Below are 20,638 nucleotides of genomic sequence, written 5' to 3' on the forward strand. Positions count from 1 at the left end.
TTCGTTTAAATTATGCTGCATATAATTTATTTAGAATTTCACGTTCTGAAAATATCAATGATTTAAATTTATAAAGACATTAATTTTTTGAAATGCGTCATTAGTTAATTTACTCTTGAAATTTTCAGGATTTTTGAGTTGGGCTCACAATCACCCCTGTTTATGTGACAATATAATATATTTATATTTTTCTATCTGTTTTTGAAACTGTTTTTGATATATTTATTTGAAAAAGTATATTAATTTTAGATTCAGAAATGGAATTATGAAACATTGACAGAACATCAGATGGGAGAATTTAAGAAAGCTTTGAAAAAATTTCCTAATGGCACCCTGCAGAGGTGGGAGAAAGTTGCAGCTTTTCTAGGTTGCACTGTTAATGAGGTAAATTAATTACCAAAAAGTTCTTTTAAAATAGTTAATTGCTTGTTATTGTACAAACATGGTTGAAAGAAATTTTCAGATACTACTTGAAGTTTACTATGTTTCTAACTTCTAAGTTGTATTATTTTTATATTATAAGTTTGTATTATTGTCTTTATTCATATCTTAAACAATTCAAGTTTTTATTTATATACTATTCATCGTTTTAATTAAAACTATTTCTATTAGGAATATTTGTTGCCCTATTAAAATTTTTTTAATGATTTTTATGTGTTTTGTTATAATGCCTTTTAGGTTGTCTCAATGGTTAAGTTATATAAGAACCAACAATTTACAAATGGAGTTCCAGCTTCATTGCAAGGTATGCATAATATATGTATAATATCAATCAGTGTTGTATTTTCTTATTCAAAAATAATGGTTTAGTTTTTTAGCTTTTATTATTTAATTATAATTAAATAAGTTTTTGACCCCCCCCCCCAAAAAAAAATGAAATAAAAATCTTAATGATAAAAAATAGTTTAATTTCCTTGTACAATATGGCTAACTAAATTATTTAACATTAAATAAAAGGTAAGCCTTAAGTTTTGTGTTTTACCTTTTAATGGAAAATTTGACTACCTATGACTGTTGTTTGTATGACTTATATACTTTTGTTGTAGCAGTGTCACACAGCATAAAAAATATTTAAAAAATGTTTGCTACTTCTTTTAGTACTTCAGAAAAGAGAAATGATGCTGTACTAAATAAAGAAAGCGTCACAGTATTTTTAAAATGTATTTCTGCTGAATTATTTCTTTCTTCAAATTTTTTTTTCTTATGACTGATAATATAATTTTAGAAGATAGGGCAAAAAAGTTTGATTGGAGAAACTGAGAACAGTTGCTTATTTTGTATTTTATAATAATGTAATAATACTGCTGATTAAATACAGTCTATTTTAGTTACTCTATGAAAGAATTTATACGATTGATTTGTTTTGAAAAATTTAAATAGTTTTCTGTAGAGCCTGTATGAAATTTTTTGAAAATAAATAATAATATTTTTAATAAAAAGTTATATTTTCTACAGTCAATTAATAAATTGAATATTTTATTTTAAAGCAATTAAATATTTTTTAAAATTGAAGATTTTTTTTTAAAATAAAATTTTTTATTTTAAAGCATTGTTAATTTTTTTCTTGAATTCCAAGAGGCAGTTAATGTCTAGTTGGTCATTTTGTTCATTTCAATAATCTTTAATTGTAATTTGTGAATACCATAAAATATTTATTCCTTATATTTTTTTAAAATTATTTTATTTGTACCGGGTATTGTTCATTTCAATAATCTTTAATTGTAATTTGTAAATACCATAAAATATTTATTCCTTATAATTTTTTAAAATTATTTTATTTGTACCGGGTACTACACTTTATAATTATCAAGGAAAAAGAAGGTAGCAAGAATGCTGCTTTTAAATGTTGTATTTACTCTGTATTTTTTTCTTGCTGTATTTTTTTTACTATTTTTGTTACTTGCTGTATTTTTTTCTTCTTTAATTAGTTCATTATCTAGTAAATTGTTTTTACTAAGTTACTTAACATTATTATGAGAGCAATGTCACATTGCTAGGAAGCCTTCTGACTTTTTAATTTTTTATTTATTTATTTTTTTTTGTGCAGAAAAATTAATTATCTTTAAGGCAAATTTCTATTATGAATCATACAAAATTTGTTTTTGAAAAAATATATGCTTATGAAAGTAATATTTTTTCTTGGTTTTGTAGGAATAAAATTTTATTATTTAAAATTATTTCTGTGTAGGAGTGACTGGAACTGAGAAAGAGAACTTTGGTTCTGAAATGTACGAAGAAAAAGATTCCACACGCAAAGAAAGTGAGAATCTAGCAAAAGAACGAATGCCAAACGCACAGAATGGTCACAAAGTAAATGGACATGCTAGCGATCAACAGAAAAGTAATGCAGCTTTGGAGTCTGATAAATTCTGGAAGCAAGAAGAACAAAGGTCTCTAGAAATAGCTCTACAAAAGTTTCCTAAAGACACTCCTTCTCGTTGGGAGAAGATTTCCGACTTTGTTTCTACTAAAACCAAGGTATGTGGTATTTGACTCTGATGGATTTATTTTCAGTTTTTGTTTTGATAAATAATGATTACATTAGACTTTTTTATCAAGGACAAAAAAAGTCTGTAGTTTAAGTGTCTTATACTTGAAACAAAGCTTTAATTTGAAAGTATATATACTGTCTTACTGAAAAGAACAATATGTATTTAAAAGCTTATAATCAAAAAAATTATCTAGCTTTTTAAAAATTTCTTACTTGATTAAATTTTTTGCCTAGATGAAAAATATTAAATTTAGCGAATAATTTTCAGTTTTTGTACATTTTTAACAACAACCCAAACAGTGCAGCATTGGTGTAATTTTTCAAACATGAAAAAATAAAATCACAAACACTTTTCATTGTCACTAAACTATGGCTTTTTAGCAATTCCAATTTTTTGTAATTAGTTCAAAGGGCATTGGTTAAAAATGGACAAAACTTAACCAAACAGTGATGAATAACTTTCACTCACAAAATTTCTAGAAATAGCAAAGCTATTAAGAATTATTTCATAAGATGAGAAAAATTAAAATAGGCAGTCTTAATGTCATATCTTATGATATAAGTTTTCATCTAGATGAAAAGAATTAAAATTAGTGAATAATTCTCAGTTTTTTTGTATATATTTTTTATGAGCTAAAACAGTACAGCTTAGGTGTAATTTTTCAAAAATGAAAAAATCAAGACACAAACTTTTTTCCTTATCACTAAGCTATGGCTTTTTATAATTTCTTACTTTAATTAGCTCAAAAGGCACTAGGTAAAAAGGGATAAAACTCGACTCAACAGTGATGAATAACAGTTACAAATTTCAGGGATGAGATTCTTCCGCGGATTCGCGGATTTCCGCTTTTTTTAAGATTTTTCCATTTTTCCCGCTAATTTCCGCTGAAATTTTTTTTTGCCCAAGTTAAAATGTTTTATGAGGAATTTAATTTTCCGCGGAGGGAAATTGTTGAAGTCCCTTTTCCTCCCTCTGAAGTTTCTCTAAGAATCATTTCCTTGGGATAAAACTGGTTGACCTTTATACAGGGATGAGATTTTTTTTGTTTTTCGAATTTCAGCCTTTTTATCAAAAACTCCAATTCTCTAAAAGTTTCGTTTTTTTAAATAAATATCCCGTTTTTTTTAAGTTCAGTCATTGAAGTAAAATAATTATATTTATTTACGATTTTCAAAGATAAACCGAAAATTCAATCTACGCCCTAGCTGCTAACCCTTCCGCATTTTTACTTATTTTAGCTATTTTCTCCGATTTCACGCACAGAAAATAAGATTTTCCGTATTTTTTATCCGTCGGCTGGATAGCTCGTATTTTCGTAATTCAGATCTCGATTTTTATTCACGCGATTTTAATATCAATCATCGATTTTCGTATTTACCTGATTTAAAAGTTGCACATTGCGATTCTTATTTACGCTATTTAAATATCGTATATTATGATTCTTATTTACGACATTTAAAAATCTAATATCGTGTTTTGTATTTATGCATTTTTAAAATCTCGATTTTTATTATCAAATCTCGATTTTCGTATTTACCTGATTTAAAAGTTGAACGTTGCGATTCTTATTCAGGCGGTTTAAATATTGTACAGTGCGATTCTTACTTACGAGATTTAAAAAATTAATATCGCGATTTGTATTTACGAGCTTTTAAAGCCCTATGTAGCAATTCGTATTCACGTGAGCTTAAAATCCAATATCGTGATTCGTTTTTGTGGTTGTAATATCGCGCGAGTTAAAAATTATGCATCGTGATCAAAAAATTCAAAAATCATGATTTGTATTTTCGCATTTTTTAAATTCGGTGTAGAGTTTCATATTTACGTGATTTAAAAGTCTCATATCGGGATTTATATTCACATGGTTTACAAGTTTAAAAATCGCACTTTTTTGACAAATTTTTGTTTATATATATATATATTTTTTTTCCTTCTTTTTTTTGTTTTTTGGATTTCCTCTTTTTTACTTTCTGACTACTCTCATCCCTGAAATTTACTAAAGTTCAAGTAATAGCATATTATTTGCTAGAAAGAGTTATTTCCTAAGATGACACAAATTAAAAAGGACAGTCCTAGTCTCATATATCATCTTATAGATATTTCACTTAATACTCTCAAATTTTCACTATGGAGATTTTTCTGAAAATATTTGACCCATATATTCGGTTTATATAAAATCACTTGAATAACTGGTTTACTTACATGGTGTTCATGATAGACACAGAGCTGATAAAGGGTCCATTTTACTTATCTGGTATTAAATTAATACAATTAAACCTTGATCTATTGTTTCTCACGAGACCTTTTATTGCGAACGATGGGAAAAAGATGAAAACATGTCAACATAGAATGTGAAATAATGAGTTAAAAATCTATGAAAATTATTTATAAAGCATTATCCAATTAATGGAAAAATATTTACCATGCTAAAAAAAGATAAATGAACACATATTTTTATTTAAATTATTTGAAAAGTTTGGTTTGGCAAACATTAAATTTTCATCATTTGTTACCGATTTTTGTTCATTTTCTGTAAGTTTGCATAAATGCAGAAAGCTCATTATTGTTTCAAAGGGTTTGTGGTTGAATGTTAGTTACTGGTTGTGATTTGTTTTAGCCGTCATCATCACTTTTCAGTTTCTGCCATCATTTTTTGAACCAACAATATCACAAGTTTCAACATTTTCATCAACTGATGCATAAACCAATGCAATGTTTGAAGTGTTTTTTCCAAACTGAACTGTAACAAATCCTTAGCCTTCTAAACAAATCATTATTTTTCCCCCTCTAAACAAAATGTATTTAATTGTTTTAAATGTCAGTACAATTTTTGAACAATAGACAGGGGAATTTGATAGTTATAAAGATGAGTAAAACGGATATCATGAAATTATAAGAACAGCATTTGTGACTGGACTATTGAAACAAAATGATACAAACGGGAAAACAAATGATGTGGGAATAATGGTTTGAGGTTCGACTGTATCGCAGTTTTAATTATCACCCATGATTTGTTTTTCAATTTTTGCATGTTTTAAATTTTTAATTGTTGAATTGTTGATTTGATTATTTGTTGATTTGTGCTGTTAAAAAGGCATTTTAGGTAGTTAAAGAAACCAACGAAAGAAATTTTTTTCTAACAGAAAATATTTTTTAAAATTGAAAATTAGTATTCATCGATAAAAATCATTTTCCTTTCCATGTAATGAATAATTTGTTCTGTATTCTGCATTATATTGTATACTGGATTATGGAGGTTTATAAAATCTTGGTCAATGATGCAATTTTTTTAGTACAGTAGAGCGCCGATTATCCTAACCCTTATTATCCGAACGTCCAATTATCCGAATTATGTCCGAATTCTTCTTTTCTTTCTTTCCCCCCCTTTTTTTTGAAGTTTAGAATATTTTTTAACTTATCGGCAATTTTTCTACATTTAGAAGAATAAATAATATCCACTACACTTGAAGACCATATTTAATTTACAACCTTTTTTAGCAGTTTTCTTATAGTAGCCATACATACATGTATTGTTATACAGTTAAGCCTACATAACCCTTTAGCCCTCTTCAACTAAAAATTATCTTCCAAGAATAAGCTTCATTTTGACAGTCTACAATAGTTGGGATGCAGAAGGAGTTTATGAATAGATAAGTGCTGAAGTTCTGCAATTGGGGAATGGGTAATTGTCACTTATGGTTAATGATTAGTGATTATAGTGCTTGGAATCTTAAATCTTGGAATAAAATTCTTAACAGAAAAACAAACCAAACTGAAGTTTCTGAACCAGTAGATCTTCCGAATGAAAAGATGCCAGGTTATACAGCAGAAGAAATAGATGACTGGTGTCGAGACACTGAAAACGACCCAGGATTTAAAATTTTAAATGATGATGAAAATGTTGCTGAAATTTTGAAAGAAAATCGGAAATCCGCAGACGAAGAGGAAGAAGTAGGTGATCAAGTTCAAGATAGTGGACCTTCTCATATAGAAGCATGCAATTCATTAGATATTGCAATGAATTGGCTAGAACGTCAAAATAATGTTGATCCCGTTCAGTTGATTTATTTAAAAAGAATAATAAGGGATATATCTGCTCAAAAAAGAGCATCTTCTTTGAAACAAAACAAAAGGTCTTTGAAACAGAAGTCTTTGCTGGATCTCTTTTGTAATGGAAAATAAAGGAAAATGTAGTGAAATCAGTAATTGACAAAAAAATTATAAGCTGAAATATGACAAAAATGATTCAAAATGAAAAAAAAGTTTTAAAAAAATAATTAAATAGAAAATATTTAAAAATTGAAAAGAAAAAAAACTTTTAAACACTCCAGAGCTATTTTAGATAGTATTGTCAGTTCTAAGCCCAGAAAAAGTGTGAATGGAAGTTAGTGCATAAATAATAATCATCTAAACTAAATTTTAAGCAACTTTCCAACTATCCGAACTTTTCATTATCCGAACAACGTTCGGTCCCGAGCAGTTCGGATAATCGGCGCTCTACTGTATATGAAAAATTTCTAACTCTCCCATATCTTCAGATTTATAATTTATATATAATTGTTATTTTCTTTAAATTACATTTTGAAGTTTGATTTTGTATACATTTAATTTATTATTTTAGGAGGAGTGTGTTGAGCGATTTAAAATTTTAGCGCAACAAGTTAGAATGAAGAAAACCAAAGGACTTTGATGTTCGCTTTTACCCCTAGCTATTATTTGAATCAAAAGGTTAATTATGTATATATGACTATTTATTGACTATTTTTATTGTAAAGAAAATCTTCCATTTGTATTATATAACAATTAAAATCTATGCAATAAATGATCTCTTGCTTTTAATGCCATTGACTGAAATTCCTTTTAAATATTTAGTAAGTTGAAGCTTGTTCTTTCTACTATAGTGCTGCTTTGAGGAGAGCTCTTCCAAACTAAAAGTTTGGGACTGTCTACTGCTATAGTAACAAGCAAGAGCGCATTTCTAATGGGGTTCAAAGGAAGAATGATGGCGTTGATTGGTTTACTCACACCGATCTTTGCCAAGATTAAGACAAAACTATTCACCCCACACCCCTATTCAAAGTGACTTTCCCATATAACCATAGTACCCGTCACTCCGTGAAACTGATGTCTGGTGAAGTTCTCCTGAAAGCTGCGCTATATATTTAGTGCTATTCATCCTGTTTATTTTATTGTATAAAATTTAAACTTGTTAAGATATTTTTTTAAAATCGAAATCACTTATTTAATTTTTCATGATTGTGATTTTGTTAATTTAAAAGCATTTGTCTAATGGTTTTTCAATCAAAATTAGAAATCAATTTTTTTTATTTGTAATAATTCTCACAAAAAAAAACCCATTTCCAAAGGATAATTTTGAGTTGCAAAGATACTCTTTTTCATTTAAGATTAACTTTTGAGAACTATTTCGACAATTTTCTAAAATAATTTTACAGTTCTACTTTAAAAAAAAAAAATTATATTAACCTAAAATACTTCTTAATAGACTAACTAAATTATCAATGTAAATTTTAATATACTTTCCAAAATTGTGGTGAATATCACTTGTTTATCTTTTTTAATAACAACAATAAAACAAAATGTTGAGTATATCCTTTTTTTTTTAACTTCTCAGAATTTTATTAAAATTGTTACAAATGTTCACTTAAAATAATAATTTATTCAATTTATCCTGATTATGAAAAAAATATGGATGCTCACTATTTGTTTTAATTCAAAGATAATCCTTTTTTTTTTGTTATTTTGTTAGTAACAGTTTAACTGCGGAATGAGCTGATGAGCTCTATCATAAGAAATATTATCATATCATAAGAAATATTATTATATCATAAGAATTGCTTAAATTTTGACTAATTTCATTATTGAATAAGGGAAGCAACTATTAAAATAAATTTAGGATGTTCTTATAGTGGTACAATTTTCAATATTTATTAATATATAATATTTTAAAGAACATATATCTCTTTAGTACTAAAGTAGAATTGTTTTAATCTGATATGTAGACAGTTAAACACCAAGTTCTTTGTACATTTTCGTTACAATTCAGCTATTTGAACAAATAAAATGTAATAATATTGTAAATCATGTAATTTTTTGAGATGTCATGCTCTCAATAAATTGTATGAAAATTTATATAAATCCAAGTTTTAATTGTGTTATATATTTTTATTCGAAAACATGTTTATTAAGCTAATTATTGATTTGTGTATTAGGACTTTTACATGATGCTTTCTATCATAGCAAAAACATAGCCATCAAAAAGTGGAAGGATTTGCTTATCATCTGTCAGTTCTTCATACACAATTCTTGTTTCAAATTCGTTGCAGTATCTTTTAAAGTAATATCTGCAAATATAAAAACAAATATATATTGTTAAAAAAAAATAAAAATCTAAAAGAGAGGTAGCAAGTTTAAGCAGCATTTTCTTAACATGTTTTTTCCCCAAAAAGATTAGGATATACTTTGCGCAAAGGAAGCGAAAAGCAATTAAAATAGAAAAAAGTATTAAAGTATTATATAAGTACTAAAGTATAGAATTTGACATACTATAATTTTGGTTCTCTGAACAAGAACCTCCCACAATGTCTAAATGCCCAAAACTTTTCTTACAGTTTACTTCCACCCCCCAGATTGTTTATATATTATGAGTATAAACATTTAGTGATATATCAGCTACTGGCGAATCATTCACAGGAGAATATTATGTATAAAAAAGAACTTTGTGACAAGGTGCATTTTTTTAACTTTAATGTGCAGGAAAATATTAGAACAACATAGTTATTAATTTAGTAATAGCACATGTGTATTAGTTTTCGCAGAAAGAGATCAAACTTAATATGTATGTTAATTGTTTTACCTAGAAAGATTTAAATTTAAATTTTGTTATTTTTTGTTATGTGATAATTCATATCATTAATTATAATTAATATCATTTGTTATTATTAACTGTTTATTGATATTCATTTTAATAATTGCTGTGACACATTTGTTAGATTAAATAAAGTTACACAATGATTTGGTAATTTAGTAATGGTCTCCTCCAGACAGGAAAAGGATTCTGCTTTCTCCATCTTAACCTATGAGGAAATATATGTTTGGAATTTCCTTATTTATTCAGTAACTAATCAATATTTTTGAATAAAATCTGTTTTATTTTATTCATGCCATTATATGCCCTCTCAAACTTAACCCGGATTTACCCTTATGACTGGATTAAAAATTTTGGGATAGTAACTATTTATAAAACTTCTTTAAAATTCTTCATAGTTCAAGTTTTGGAAATTGTTATCACATTTAAAATTTTTTAACCAAGATTTTTGATGAATAAAATAAAAATCATTCAAAAATATGAATTAGTTACTTTATAAATAAGGAAATTTCGGGCAGATAATTTTCTTAGTTATCATGGAGTAAACAAAATCCTTTTGTTTGTGAGAAGAGACCCTTAGAACCTAACAATCTATTTTAAAATTTATATATTTTTATGATAAATTTTTCAAAATTATCTTCACGGTTGTTTAGTGCTGTATAGGAGCATAACTCAATAGAAAGTATATTAATTTCTCCTATCACACCATCTTGGATTCCTGTGGTTTTTTTTCCCATGAAAGTATTAGTAGTTAACTATCTTTAAGTAGCAAATTGTTTTATGAAGCAGAGAAAATAATAAAATCAGTCTATTGAATTGTGAACAATATTTTAGTTTTGTTTAAATTTTTTCTCAACTATTCAATAAAAAAATATTTTTGAATTTAGTGCTTCTGTCTGATAGAGTTTATAAAAAAATAATTTAAAGATGTAGTTCCTTAATATGCCTTTAGATTTTTTACATCATGGCAAAATTTTTTTTTAACAAACATTTAAAACTGAAAGGAAAGTATTTTTTTTAATCTTTTCTTAAGTATTAATCACACAACATTGTTCTAATTTTGAAAGAAAATGTAAATTTTTGAAATCGTGTGTTTAATTTAAGCCATTCAGATGTTTTTATTCTCTTTTATTCTGCATATTTTATTAAATAATAATAAAATATTTATTAAAATGTTAATATAATAAATATAATTATTAGTGTATTGATAAAAACTGAATTGGGGTGAATATAAATTAATTTAATTTTCTTGCTTTTCATCATAACAGGCAAACAACGGATTCTTCTAAAATGAAGTTAAATTTAGATTATTTACATGTGTTAAATACAGAAAATATTTTATACAGTTCATATAAAACTTTAATAAAGATTAAAAAATAGATTAACGATATGAAACCACATTCCATCTCACAAAGTACTGGTACTAAAAGTCCCGCACGAATACATCGTGCCGGTAACGTTCCAGTTTCCATGGCACCCATGAGATGGTTCTAAATCATTCTATAGATAGTGATTCAGAATAATTGTTCCAAAATTAATATGTTTTTCAATAACATGTTAACACGTACGAATCATAAAGGAATATATGATCACAAACGCAATACAGGACTAGAAAACCAGAGACTGACAAATTTGAGACAAATAATGATAAGTGTGTGAAATATTTTTTTTTTGTTTACTGTTGTGTGATATTTTTTAACAGGTCTTTGATATTTTTGTATCGTTGATTTCAAATCTGCTGTTTCTCTCTCCAATCTAAAATTTTTTTTAACATGATACTTTTAGTCTTTTTGTTGAAATGTTCAAAGTTCGAAACTATATATAACAAAAGTGCTGCGACAAATTTTTAGGGGAGCTATGGCACATCTTTAGGATTAAAATTGCATAGGAACCCATGCCCGTAAGCAATTTTCTAACCCAGCGGCTTTCTCTCTTGTTTGGTATTTTCTTATATGATAAGAAAAAAAATTTAATTCTTGGTTTCGTTGAAATTTAATTGTAAATGCCGTGTCCGGCTAGGGTTGTTCCCTATTATAGCCTGTTCAGAAACACACGAAACAGTTCATAATGGGGGAAGCGCCTCTAGCCGAGTACGACGACGTTTCTGGGCATGGGTTCCTATGCATTTTTAATTCTGATAATGAACCCTAATTTCTTTGAATTTTGTCGAAATATTTGAGCGACATCCTATTATATATAGCCCCTAGTTTTTAAACTTGTACATTTTTACATAAAACAATAAAATTTCCATTTAAAAAAAAAAGAAATCTGTAGTCTTAGGGGTAAAACTAATTTCAAAATTGAAAGCCTCCACACCGGAATGAGGCAAGATCAAGTATTTGTATGAATGCAACAAAAAATTGGTTACCCGGAATAATTTATTACACAAATACAAGTTTAAACTGCAATTTTATTGAAGAACGTTTCAAAGCAGGCGTTCGAAATTGCAGGTCGACGTTCCCTTGAATGCAATTTTGAATGTAAAATTTGCGGGCTTTGCGTTTGCTACCTTGTATTCCTGTTTGCCTTATTCTTGACCAATAAGTCGATTTTTGAATACTAATTCTGAATCCCCTTGCACTAATTTCTAATTTCAAACGTTACATTTTTACAGCATGTATTACACAGTATTGTATAATATATATACGTACCTAAACACTCCTTTTCTGCATAAAATACTTTTAAATTGTCCTAACGTAATTCTTTTTCCTTTTACTTTCGTGCAGTAAGGCGCTATGTCTCCCCGAAAATAGTAGCCGACGCTTGTAAAATCGTCTTTTACTGTTTTGCTAAAAGTAACATGTTTTGTCTTACTCTGTGATTTAAAAGATCTGTAAGAAAATATAAAAGTTCAGATTTTATAGATATTCGTAAGCTTAACTTGTATAAATTTCCAAACTAGAAATTTTTGCACTTGTAATCTAAAAAATTCTTTATTTTGAAATTTATTTTTTATTTTTATATTCTAAATGCCAACTATTTATTTACTGAGAACTTTACTTATAATCACCGACTTATAATCGAGTGAAGTTAAGAGAGTTAGTTCACATTCTAATGATAATAAAAAAGAAACCTTAATATTAACTTGTTGCTAAAATATCCATTCGTAATATGGACATAAATTTTTTCCTGTTTGTATCTGATTTTTAGTTACAATCGGTTCTTGCTACTTTTTTTTATCGCTGCTTTGATGTAATGCTTTGATTTAATACACCAGCTGTAATGAAACCAAGAAAATTCTTTTATGCTATTTACCCCATCAGGTTGATGTGATTAGGTACACATAAGTAGGAGATAATGTAATTAATAATAACTTCAATTAAATCGGGAGCAGTATAACAATTACATTTAAATGGCATTATTGTGAAGTTACTGTGACTACATATTAGGAGTGATTACTTCCACCTATGGATTAAAGCAGTGGCCCCCATCCCCCCAAGCTCTTAGGCGCATTCTTGGGCAAATTCTAAATCCCCCCCCAAACTATTCGTTTTATTTAGTGTAAAAATTCCCCCCCCCAAGCTAAAAGTGGGCGCATTGTGCGCCCACCTCCTCCCCTGGTGGGGGCCCCTGGATTAAAAAAGAACACGTATTTGTGATTCTTGATGTGTTGCCATACTTATCTGAACTCATCTGTTGGCTGTCTTGAACATTGCCAAATCTCTCCTGTAATTAGAACAATGTCACAAGTTGCAGACGTTTTAACTCTCTTATTTTGGTTGTAGGAGTTGTTGCACGGTCCCTAAATTCTACCATGATCACTTCGAGAAATAACCGTTGGTTTACGCGCCGCCGTTAGTCAATGTTCGTACCTTATGAAAAATCATTTTAATTTGAAATATTTTGTTTAAATATATACTCTACTGTTGAACTGCAACTATAGAAAATTCAGCAAAACGAATATTCAATCACTTTACATTGTTGTTGCATATGCCTGTTTAGGTAAAGGGGTGCGATTTTTCTTGTTTTCCAGTGGCGCCATCTGTTTTCAAGAATTTGACTTCTGCCACACCCATTCTTCGCACCCGTTTATAGAGGGGATACATTCATTCATCCACCGATGTATTTTTGACCTGAATAAGAGAACGATCGATCTCCATCCAGCAGTACCCGCAGAGGTATTTGTTATGGGAACATGGAGGACTTTGCTACTCGACAGATTTAACGTGCATCAGTCACCATTTACTACATGGGCAATCTTTGACCGGCGGGGTTCGAACCCACGAACTCTCGGACATGGGCCCAGCGCCCTACCGACCAGACTATCCCGGCCCAATCACTTACAATGCAAAAACAAAATAAAATAGCTTATGTTAGAATACAACATTCCTAAAGTGTTCTTTTTTCTTTAGTTTAACAGAGTTCCATGATTCCGAGGGCGTCAGGCTTACTTATAACACCGTTTGGTGTCTTTATTTTGAGTACTTAATATAAAGAAGAAACTGAAACAGTTTTATAATTATCAATGCGTTTGATTTCGTTACTCTGATTACTTTATCATTTATTATAATTATTATCGATTTGGTGTTATAGACGATTTCAGCTCTTGTTCCATTATTCAAGATACTCATAATTTATATTCAATTGAATCTACCTGGCAAAGGCAAGCAGCAAACGTATAAAGCATAATTCAAAAATTTATAAATTAAAGTCTAGTAATTAATTAAGAAAGTTTAAAAAAAATGTTTTTTTTGTTAAATTTTGTTGGAAATAATACTGTCTAATTAAAAGACTCCCATTCCCAGTTGCCCAGAACAGCGGTTCCCACAACTTGTTTCGTGGAACCCTAGGGTTCCGTTCAATGCATTGTATAAAAATACGCTTTATGTATAAGAATAGATATGTATAAGAATATGCATAAGATTTGTATAAGAATATCCCCTTATAAAAATGAACTTTATTTACCATCGAAATTTTTAATTGAATAAAATATGAAATGATATTTTACAAAATATGAAAAGCATATGTATTTACATAAAATAGCATTAGAATTTTCATTGAAATTTCATGCCCATTTAAATTGTTAATTAAAAACGAAATAACTAAATTCAACAATAGAGAAATGTGTTCTCTTAATAATCGTTGTCAATGTTAACAACAGATTAAGATTTTAATTTGATTTATTAAGATTTTAAGGAGATTTATAGTAAAAAAAACTATAGTGTTAATTTTAGAATGTTCAAACTATACTCACTCCTTCGGTTGTTTAATTAGGGCTCTTTTTGTTATTGTTGGTACATTGCATTGCTGTGTTTGCTTAATTGGTTGTCCAGAATCCTGAGCTCGGCTCTTTAAAGTTCGTTGCGATTCTATGATTTCAAAGTAAAATGCCTAAAATTAAAGTAATAAAATTAAATCATGATTAAAAGAAAACTCTCATTCTCGTACTTTAATAATCTTGCAATTTTTTTGTTTATACCAAATATCAAGAAAATGATATAAAAGTTTAGTTGACAGAATTTTCGAAGTTGATTAAAATTTTATAATAATAATGATAACAATATCAAACTGTGGAACACTCGCTATTTACTATTTGGCCTAGAATTAGCATTATTTTTTTAAAAATATTTTAAGAGTTTTTATAAAAATGTTTTAAAAAATTACATTGATAAACGGCTAATAAAGAAAATAAATGACTATTTCATTTTGGTAACTATTTTTTGTGAAAAGGAATATGTTTGTAAATTTTGCTTCATCCGCTTTTTTTTTCTTCCAATTGCACGGCAGTGAGCCCTGATGGCTCAGGGAATAGAGCTTTTGCCTTCCAATGAGGTGAATCGGGTTCGAATCCCAGTCAATACGAATTCCGCATCCGGCTTGCATACACCACAGTGTTGACGTGAAATATCCTCTGTGGTAGACGGATCATGGGTTAGAGTCCCCTTGCCGCCAGGCTAACCGTAGGAAGTGTTCGTGGTTTTCCTCTCCATGTAACGCAAATGGGGGTTAGTTCCATCAAAAAGACCTCCATGAAGGCAAATTTCCCTCAATACTTGATTCAGGAGTTTCCTTGTCTTCTGGATTGGGTTCAAGATTACGAGGCTACGGAGTTGATAAGCATTAGTTGTCGTAAATCCAAAAATTGGGTCGGCTGTTCAACGATGATTATAAAATTTAAAATAAAATTGCACTGAAGTATGGGATTCAATGCAGATTTTATAACATTTTATGCTTTTGGATTGCTTATTACCTGAAATATGTATATGAAGTAAAGCACATCGCAGTACTCGTTGAAAATAAGTACAAAAGAATACACATAGAAAGTATTTATTAATTTGTCTTAATGAGAAAAGAATATAATTACCTTGAAATTTTCAAGATAAGGTCCTAGAGCTTCTCGAACTTCCTGGTCTCGTTTAATTTTGTTCAACTTTTGTATGAGCTCTGATGTAAACGGATACTTCATTTTTCACCCTGCTTGGAGTAAAAAGAAAAAATAATTTCAAATTATGCTTCTCAAATCAATAAAATCTAAATGTTTTCTTGTAATAAGATAGCAATAGCTACTTTTAATATATTAAAAAAAATTTTTTTTTTAAATTTTTCAAAAAATTCAATTTTTTTTTTTGCGCGCATAAACTCTTGAGTAGACACAAAAAATTAATTTAATTTGTTTATTGTTATTAATGAAAAAAGTGAAATCAAAACAGAACTAATTTTAACCTTAGAAGAACATACCTAGCAAAAATTGTTTTATTTTATAATATGGGGAAGATTGGGGTTAAATCGGGTACCTCTATTTTAGCAAATTAGTTCTGATTTCTAGCGAACAAACTCTGAATTTCATCCTACTGCTCAAGAAGGATCTATCCTTTTGGCGTTGATTCATTCATGGGGTCTGTGTAGATAAGTTTGTTTTACTATGTCAACTCTCCAATGTTCTCTTGTTATTAAGCTCTCCTTATTTATTGGTCGTTACAGTTATGAAAATTATTTTTAATCCTGTTTATTATTCGTTTACTAAAGTTCCATACCCTAACAAACAATAAGGATTTATCCCTATAGCAGCACTGTTCTGTTTCGTTTCTTTGTTCGCTTGGTAAGACTGGGTGCTATCCTGTCTGGTGCCGCTTACTCTTGATTTATGTCTATGATGGGCCCACGAAAGCTGCAGTGCAGCGGAGGAAGAATATACATGTATCCTTAAATGAATAAAGATTTTACGAACCCCAAGACAGAACCCCTTTACAAAGCACAAAAAGCCATTATTTCATATTTTGTAGAATTTTCGAAGACCTTTTATACTAAATTGTAGTTCTTATTTAGATATAAAGAAATTCTCTGACATTTTCTTCTAAAAAACATTAATAAACATTATATTTTTCTTAAGGAATTTCGGTCGACTCCTCAGCATTTCTGGGCCCTAGGACAATTGTCCCTCTTTATCCCTTTACCCCACTATTGGGATAAGACTGGGTGGTTTGATTTTTTATTGGAAAAAATCATTTGTAAAAAAGTAGTACATCTATGACTTTTTGAGAATGTTGTATTGTAGACAACTAAACAATAAATATCTTGGTCAAATCTAACAATTTCTAAGTCTAACTGTTTAGCTCCAAAACGCGGTCGAAGCTTAGCCTCCCTTCCCCTAAATCAGGGATGGCGAAACAATGGCACGAGACGCAATATTTTGGTCAAGCCACCAATCACAATTGTTATTACACAAATGTTATTACACTATGAAGTACATGTACCAATTAAATTAAAATTCACAAAAACAAACAAAATGATAAACAATTATTAATAAAAAAATTAACAATTAATGGTAAAAAAACAATTAATAACCATAAAAACAAGCTAACAATAAATAACTAGCAAAAAAAAATAATAACAGTCCTGCTTAAACTAACATCTTACTACTTAATATAAGTTATTTGACATCTAATCTGCAACAACAGAAGTCACACTGGTGTTACTTTAAGTTGTTTTAAGACATGGCAAAATGTTTTTTTTTTCAATGTCAATAAAGAGTTTTGAGTTGATAGTATTTAGTATTATTATTTTCCCAATAATCACGAACTCAAAATTTCTTGACGGCACAGCTATGACCTCATTAAACAATTTTTTAGAAAAATTGGCACGTTGGTGTATAAAGGTTCGCCACCCCTGCCCTAAATGTTAATTTCATATTAAGAACTGAACTATATTTAGACAATGCTAAAATATATTTCAGAGGCAACCTACCACATTAGAAGTCAATTTTAAATATTTATAAGGTGGAAAAAATATTAAATAAGTGGAATATGGCCTTATTTTGTGAAGTAACTTAGCAAATCAATATTATATGTCAGCTAACATGCCGAATTTATCAGTCATGTGCATGAAGCATTAAGAGAATTTTGGAAGGACACAATTTTAGAAAAAATAATGTAATTGCATTGGCAATCAGCATTTTGAATAATAATAGTAATAATAATAATAATAATAATGAAAAACTGAAAATATATTTAAACATTAGTCTCTCTATAAACTTTGTAAATTAAGTTTAGTACTAAAAGTCTAAAATGTTGAAACAAATTATAAAAAAAAATAACTACTTCACAAAATGAATCTAGTTTAATAAATAAATGTTCTAATATTTGAAATGTTAGAAATTAACAAACATTAGTACAGATAGCTCTATATAGATATGTTGACCTTGTCCACAACTAAGGGGCCATTATAGTCCCATATGGAATCATTCGATTATTTAAGCCTAATAGAATGATTATTAAAATATGTAATAATCATAATTATATAATATCGCATAATTTTTTAAATTGATGAATAAACGTAATCTAAAGTAGCGATTAAAAGGCAAAGCCTTGCAATTTTGAACCCAATCCAGAAGACAAGCGATTTCCTTGTTCAAGTATTGGGAGAAATTTGCCTTCGTGGAGGATTTTTTGATGGAACTAACCCGCATTTGCGTTACATGGAGAGGGAAAACGCGAAAACCTCCCACGGTTAGCCTCACGGCAAGGGGACTCTAATCCATGATCCGTCTATCACTGAGGATATTTTATGTCAGCACTGTGGTCGGTGCGAGCCGGGTGCGGAATTGGTATCGAACCCGATTCACCTGATTGGAAGGCGAACGATCTATCCACTAAGCCACCACGGGGCTCCGTCTAAGTTTTTAGAGAAATTTTGACTGATTGCTTAAATTATTATTGAAACCACCCACATTAGCACCATCTACATCCATACTGGTCTAATTGAGCAAATGATTAAAATGAAGTGTATTTTAATGTCAATGCTCAGCATGTTTATATGAAGATTATTTTAATATATGATGTTTTATGGGCTAATTTTTGAGAACTTTTCTTATATATTTATCATGAAACATTGGAAGAGAATTGCTATTTTTTAAAAAAATGAAAGGAATGTATTTTTTAAATGACTATTATTCAAAAAGGACCCGAGATTTAAATTTCAGCTTACATATTAAATCTTAGTTTTACGCAACTGAAGTCTTGACCATGCTTTAAAATTACATTAAAAATAATTAACTTATAAATTAAATTTTAGTTGAAAATATCTTTCAGATAATTGAAAAAAAAGTTAAATTTCTAAAAATTATTTTCATATTGCAGTTTTGCATTACGTAATATGATGATTTATATCTCACTCGATTAATGTGTTTCAGGTTACTTTAACTGTTTATTAAAATTAAGGCTTATTATAATAACTTAAATAAACTTTTAAAGTTAATTTATAAAGTTAAAACTTAAATTGTTAAAAAATAATTTTTATGTTCTATTTCATATGACATAATATTACGCGCCTATGATAATGCCTGTAATGACATAGGAGGGTGATTCCGAGGTTTTGTTCCGTTCATGACGCATACAATTAAAAAATATATATTCGTCAAGAAAAAAAAAGTTTCGTAAACACCTGATTCTAGATTGCAAAAATTTCGAGTCAAATTACGATAAGAAGTACTGGCACCCGAATCAGTAAAACCCAATTTATTGTAAAATCCATCCCTTACGTAAAATTTTATACCGCAATTTTTACAGCAATATTTATTTCATTACAGTTATTTAATAATTTTGCAACAAATATTACTGTAAAAATTACGGTACACATTTTATCAGATTTGTTATACCGTAAAATCTTACCATAAAAATGAATTTTATCATAAAAAGTACTGGCATCCTGATTGCCGGTATTTCTTGCCATAATTTGATCCGGAATTTTTTTTACAGTGTATGTCTCCAACATGTGAATTCATAAAAATTATTTTAATGCTGTGTTTATTCATGTGCAAATGTATGTTACTTTAAACTTATTTGTGTGGCAAAATAATACACTTATTTCAATTTTCAATAATTTTATAAGATTCATAGAATAAATAGTAAATATATGTAACGTTAAATCATTCTAACTTTTCATAAGAGACATTAAAAAAAAAAAAAAAAAAAAAGACAGGAATGAAAAACGAAACACATTTTAAGAGTTTTTGCCAATTACGGTAAAACACTAAGAGTTTTCGGAAATTTTAAACTTCTTCCTGAGCCAAAATAACATATTTTCATAATATTTCAATAAATTTGCAATATTCACAGAATAAATAGAAAATATTTCTGAAAATTAATCATTCTTACCTTTCATATTTCAAGCAGCGAAGACTACGGCTTCTGAAATATATGTTAAATCATAAATTTCCACCAGGATAATTGGCGAACTCTTTATCATAGTCCGCCATGTTTGATATCTTGATCATTCGACGACAGATTCAGAATACATACCTCATACGGATCAATAAGTCAGTGGCGAAAGCTTGGATCTCCCTTTGGGATTGGGGAGGGGGGAGTCATGTGGGTGGAAACACCCATTCCCCCTTCGCGGTCTTTTTAAAAATTCAAAACTCAAGTGCCTTTGTACAAAACAGATGGGAACTAGGGATTACATATAAAGGGTGTGTAAAAGCGTTGAGTGGAAAAAAATTATTCCTATGTAATTGTAGGTTTTGCAGGAAGAAAAGTTTATAAACTCATCTGTCGGCTTATCGTGGGCTTAAGCCTCTATGGAACAATGAACAAAAAGAGTTTTTAATCAAATAAAGTCATATTTTAATAAAGCCTTTAAGATTAGTTGGGAGGGTATTAAGGATTAATGAGGAATTTTTTAAATCTATGTGTTCTTTTGTTTTGTGAAATTGGAATTGGAATTCTAATGTTCGGATTAGTGGCTGAGATGTTTGTTTTAAATAAAAATAGAAATTTTTTTTTTGGTAATTAACAAAGAGGAGTTTTCGAAAAATTAAAGTTGA

The 20,638-nt window shown here is 28.8% G+C and overlaps 2 protein-coding genes across 3 annotated transcripts in view; one reads left to right on the plus strand and one right to left on the minus strand.

Annotated features, from left to right (window-relative positions):
* Positions 1-7,331, plus strand: part of LOC107450861 (dnaJ homolog subfamily C member 1) — a 25,945-nt gene extending 18,614 nt beyond the window's left edge. Inside the window, exons 8-11 of the mRNA XM_016066777.4 lie at positions 250-384; positions 679-745; positions 2,189-2,478; positions 7,114-7,331. Coding sequence (XP_015922263.3) covers positions 250-384; positions 679-745; positions 2,189-2,478; positions 7,114-7,182 — 561 coding nt within the window. The 3' untranslated portion in view covers positions 7,183-7,331. The remainder of the gene's footprint in view (positions 1-249; positions 385-678; positions 746-2,188; positions 2,479-7,113) is intronic.
* A 1,329-nt stretch (positions 7,332-8,660) lies between these two features.
* On the minus strand, positions 8,661-20,111 carry LOC107450849 (axin-1). Of its 2 annotated transcripts, none has more exons than XM_043041766.3 (5): positions 19,971-20,111; positions 15,683-15,795; positions 14,573-14,709; positions 12,030-12,209; positions 8,661-8,854 (listed from the first exon to the last, which is right to left on the minus strand). In XM_043041766.3, the coding sequence occupies exons 2-5, from the start codon at positions 15,782-15,784 to the stop codon at positions 8,728-8,730; spliced, it is 546 nt and encodes a 181-aa protein (XP_042897700.2). In that variant the 5' UTR covers positions 15,785-15,795; positions 19,971-20,111; the 3' UTR covers positions 8,661-8,727. The 2 variants fall into 2 exon arrangements, with proteins under 2 accessions (XP_042897700.2, XP_015922247.3); XM_016066761.4 differs by having other exon boundaries at positions 15,683-15,792; positions 19,971-20,107.
* Between the last annotated feature and the right edge of the window lie 527 nt (positions 20,112-20,638).

This window comes from Parasteatoda tepidariorum, chromosome 6 (assembly GCF_982258835.1).
Source record: "Parasteatoda tepidariorum strain Cologne lab strain chromosome 6, Ptep-v5.0, whole genome shotgun sequence".
NCBI lineage: Eukaryota > Metazoa > Arthropoda > Arachnida > Araneae > Theridiidae > Parasteatoda > Parasteatoda tepidariorum.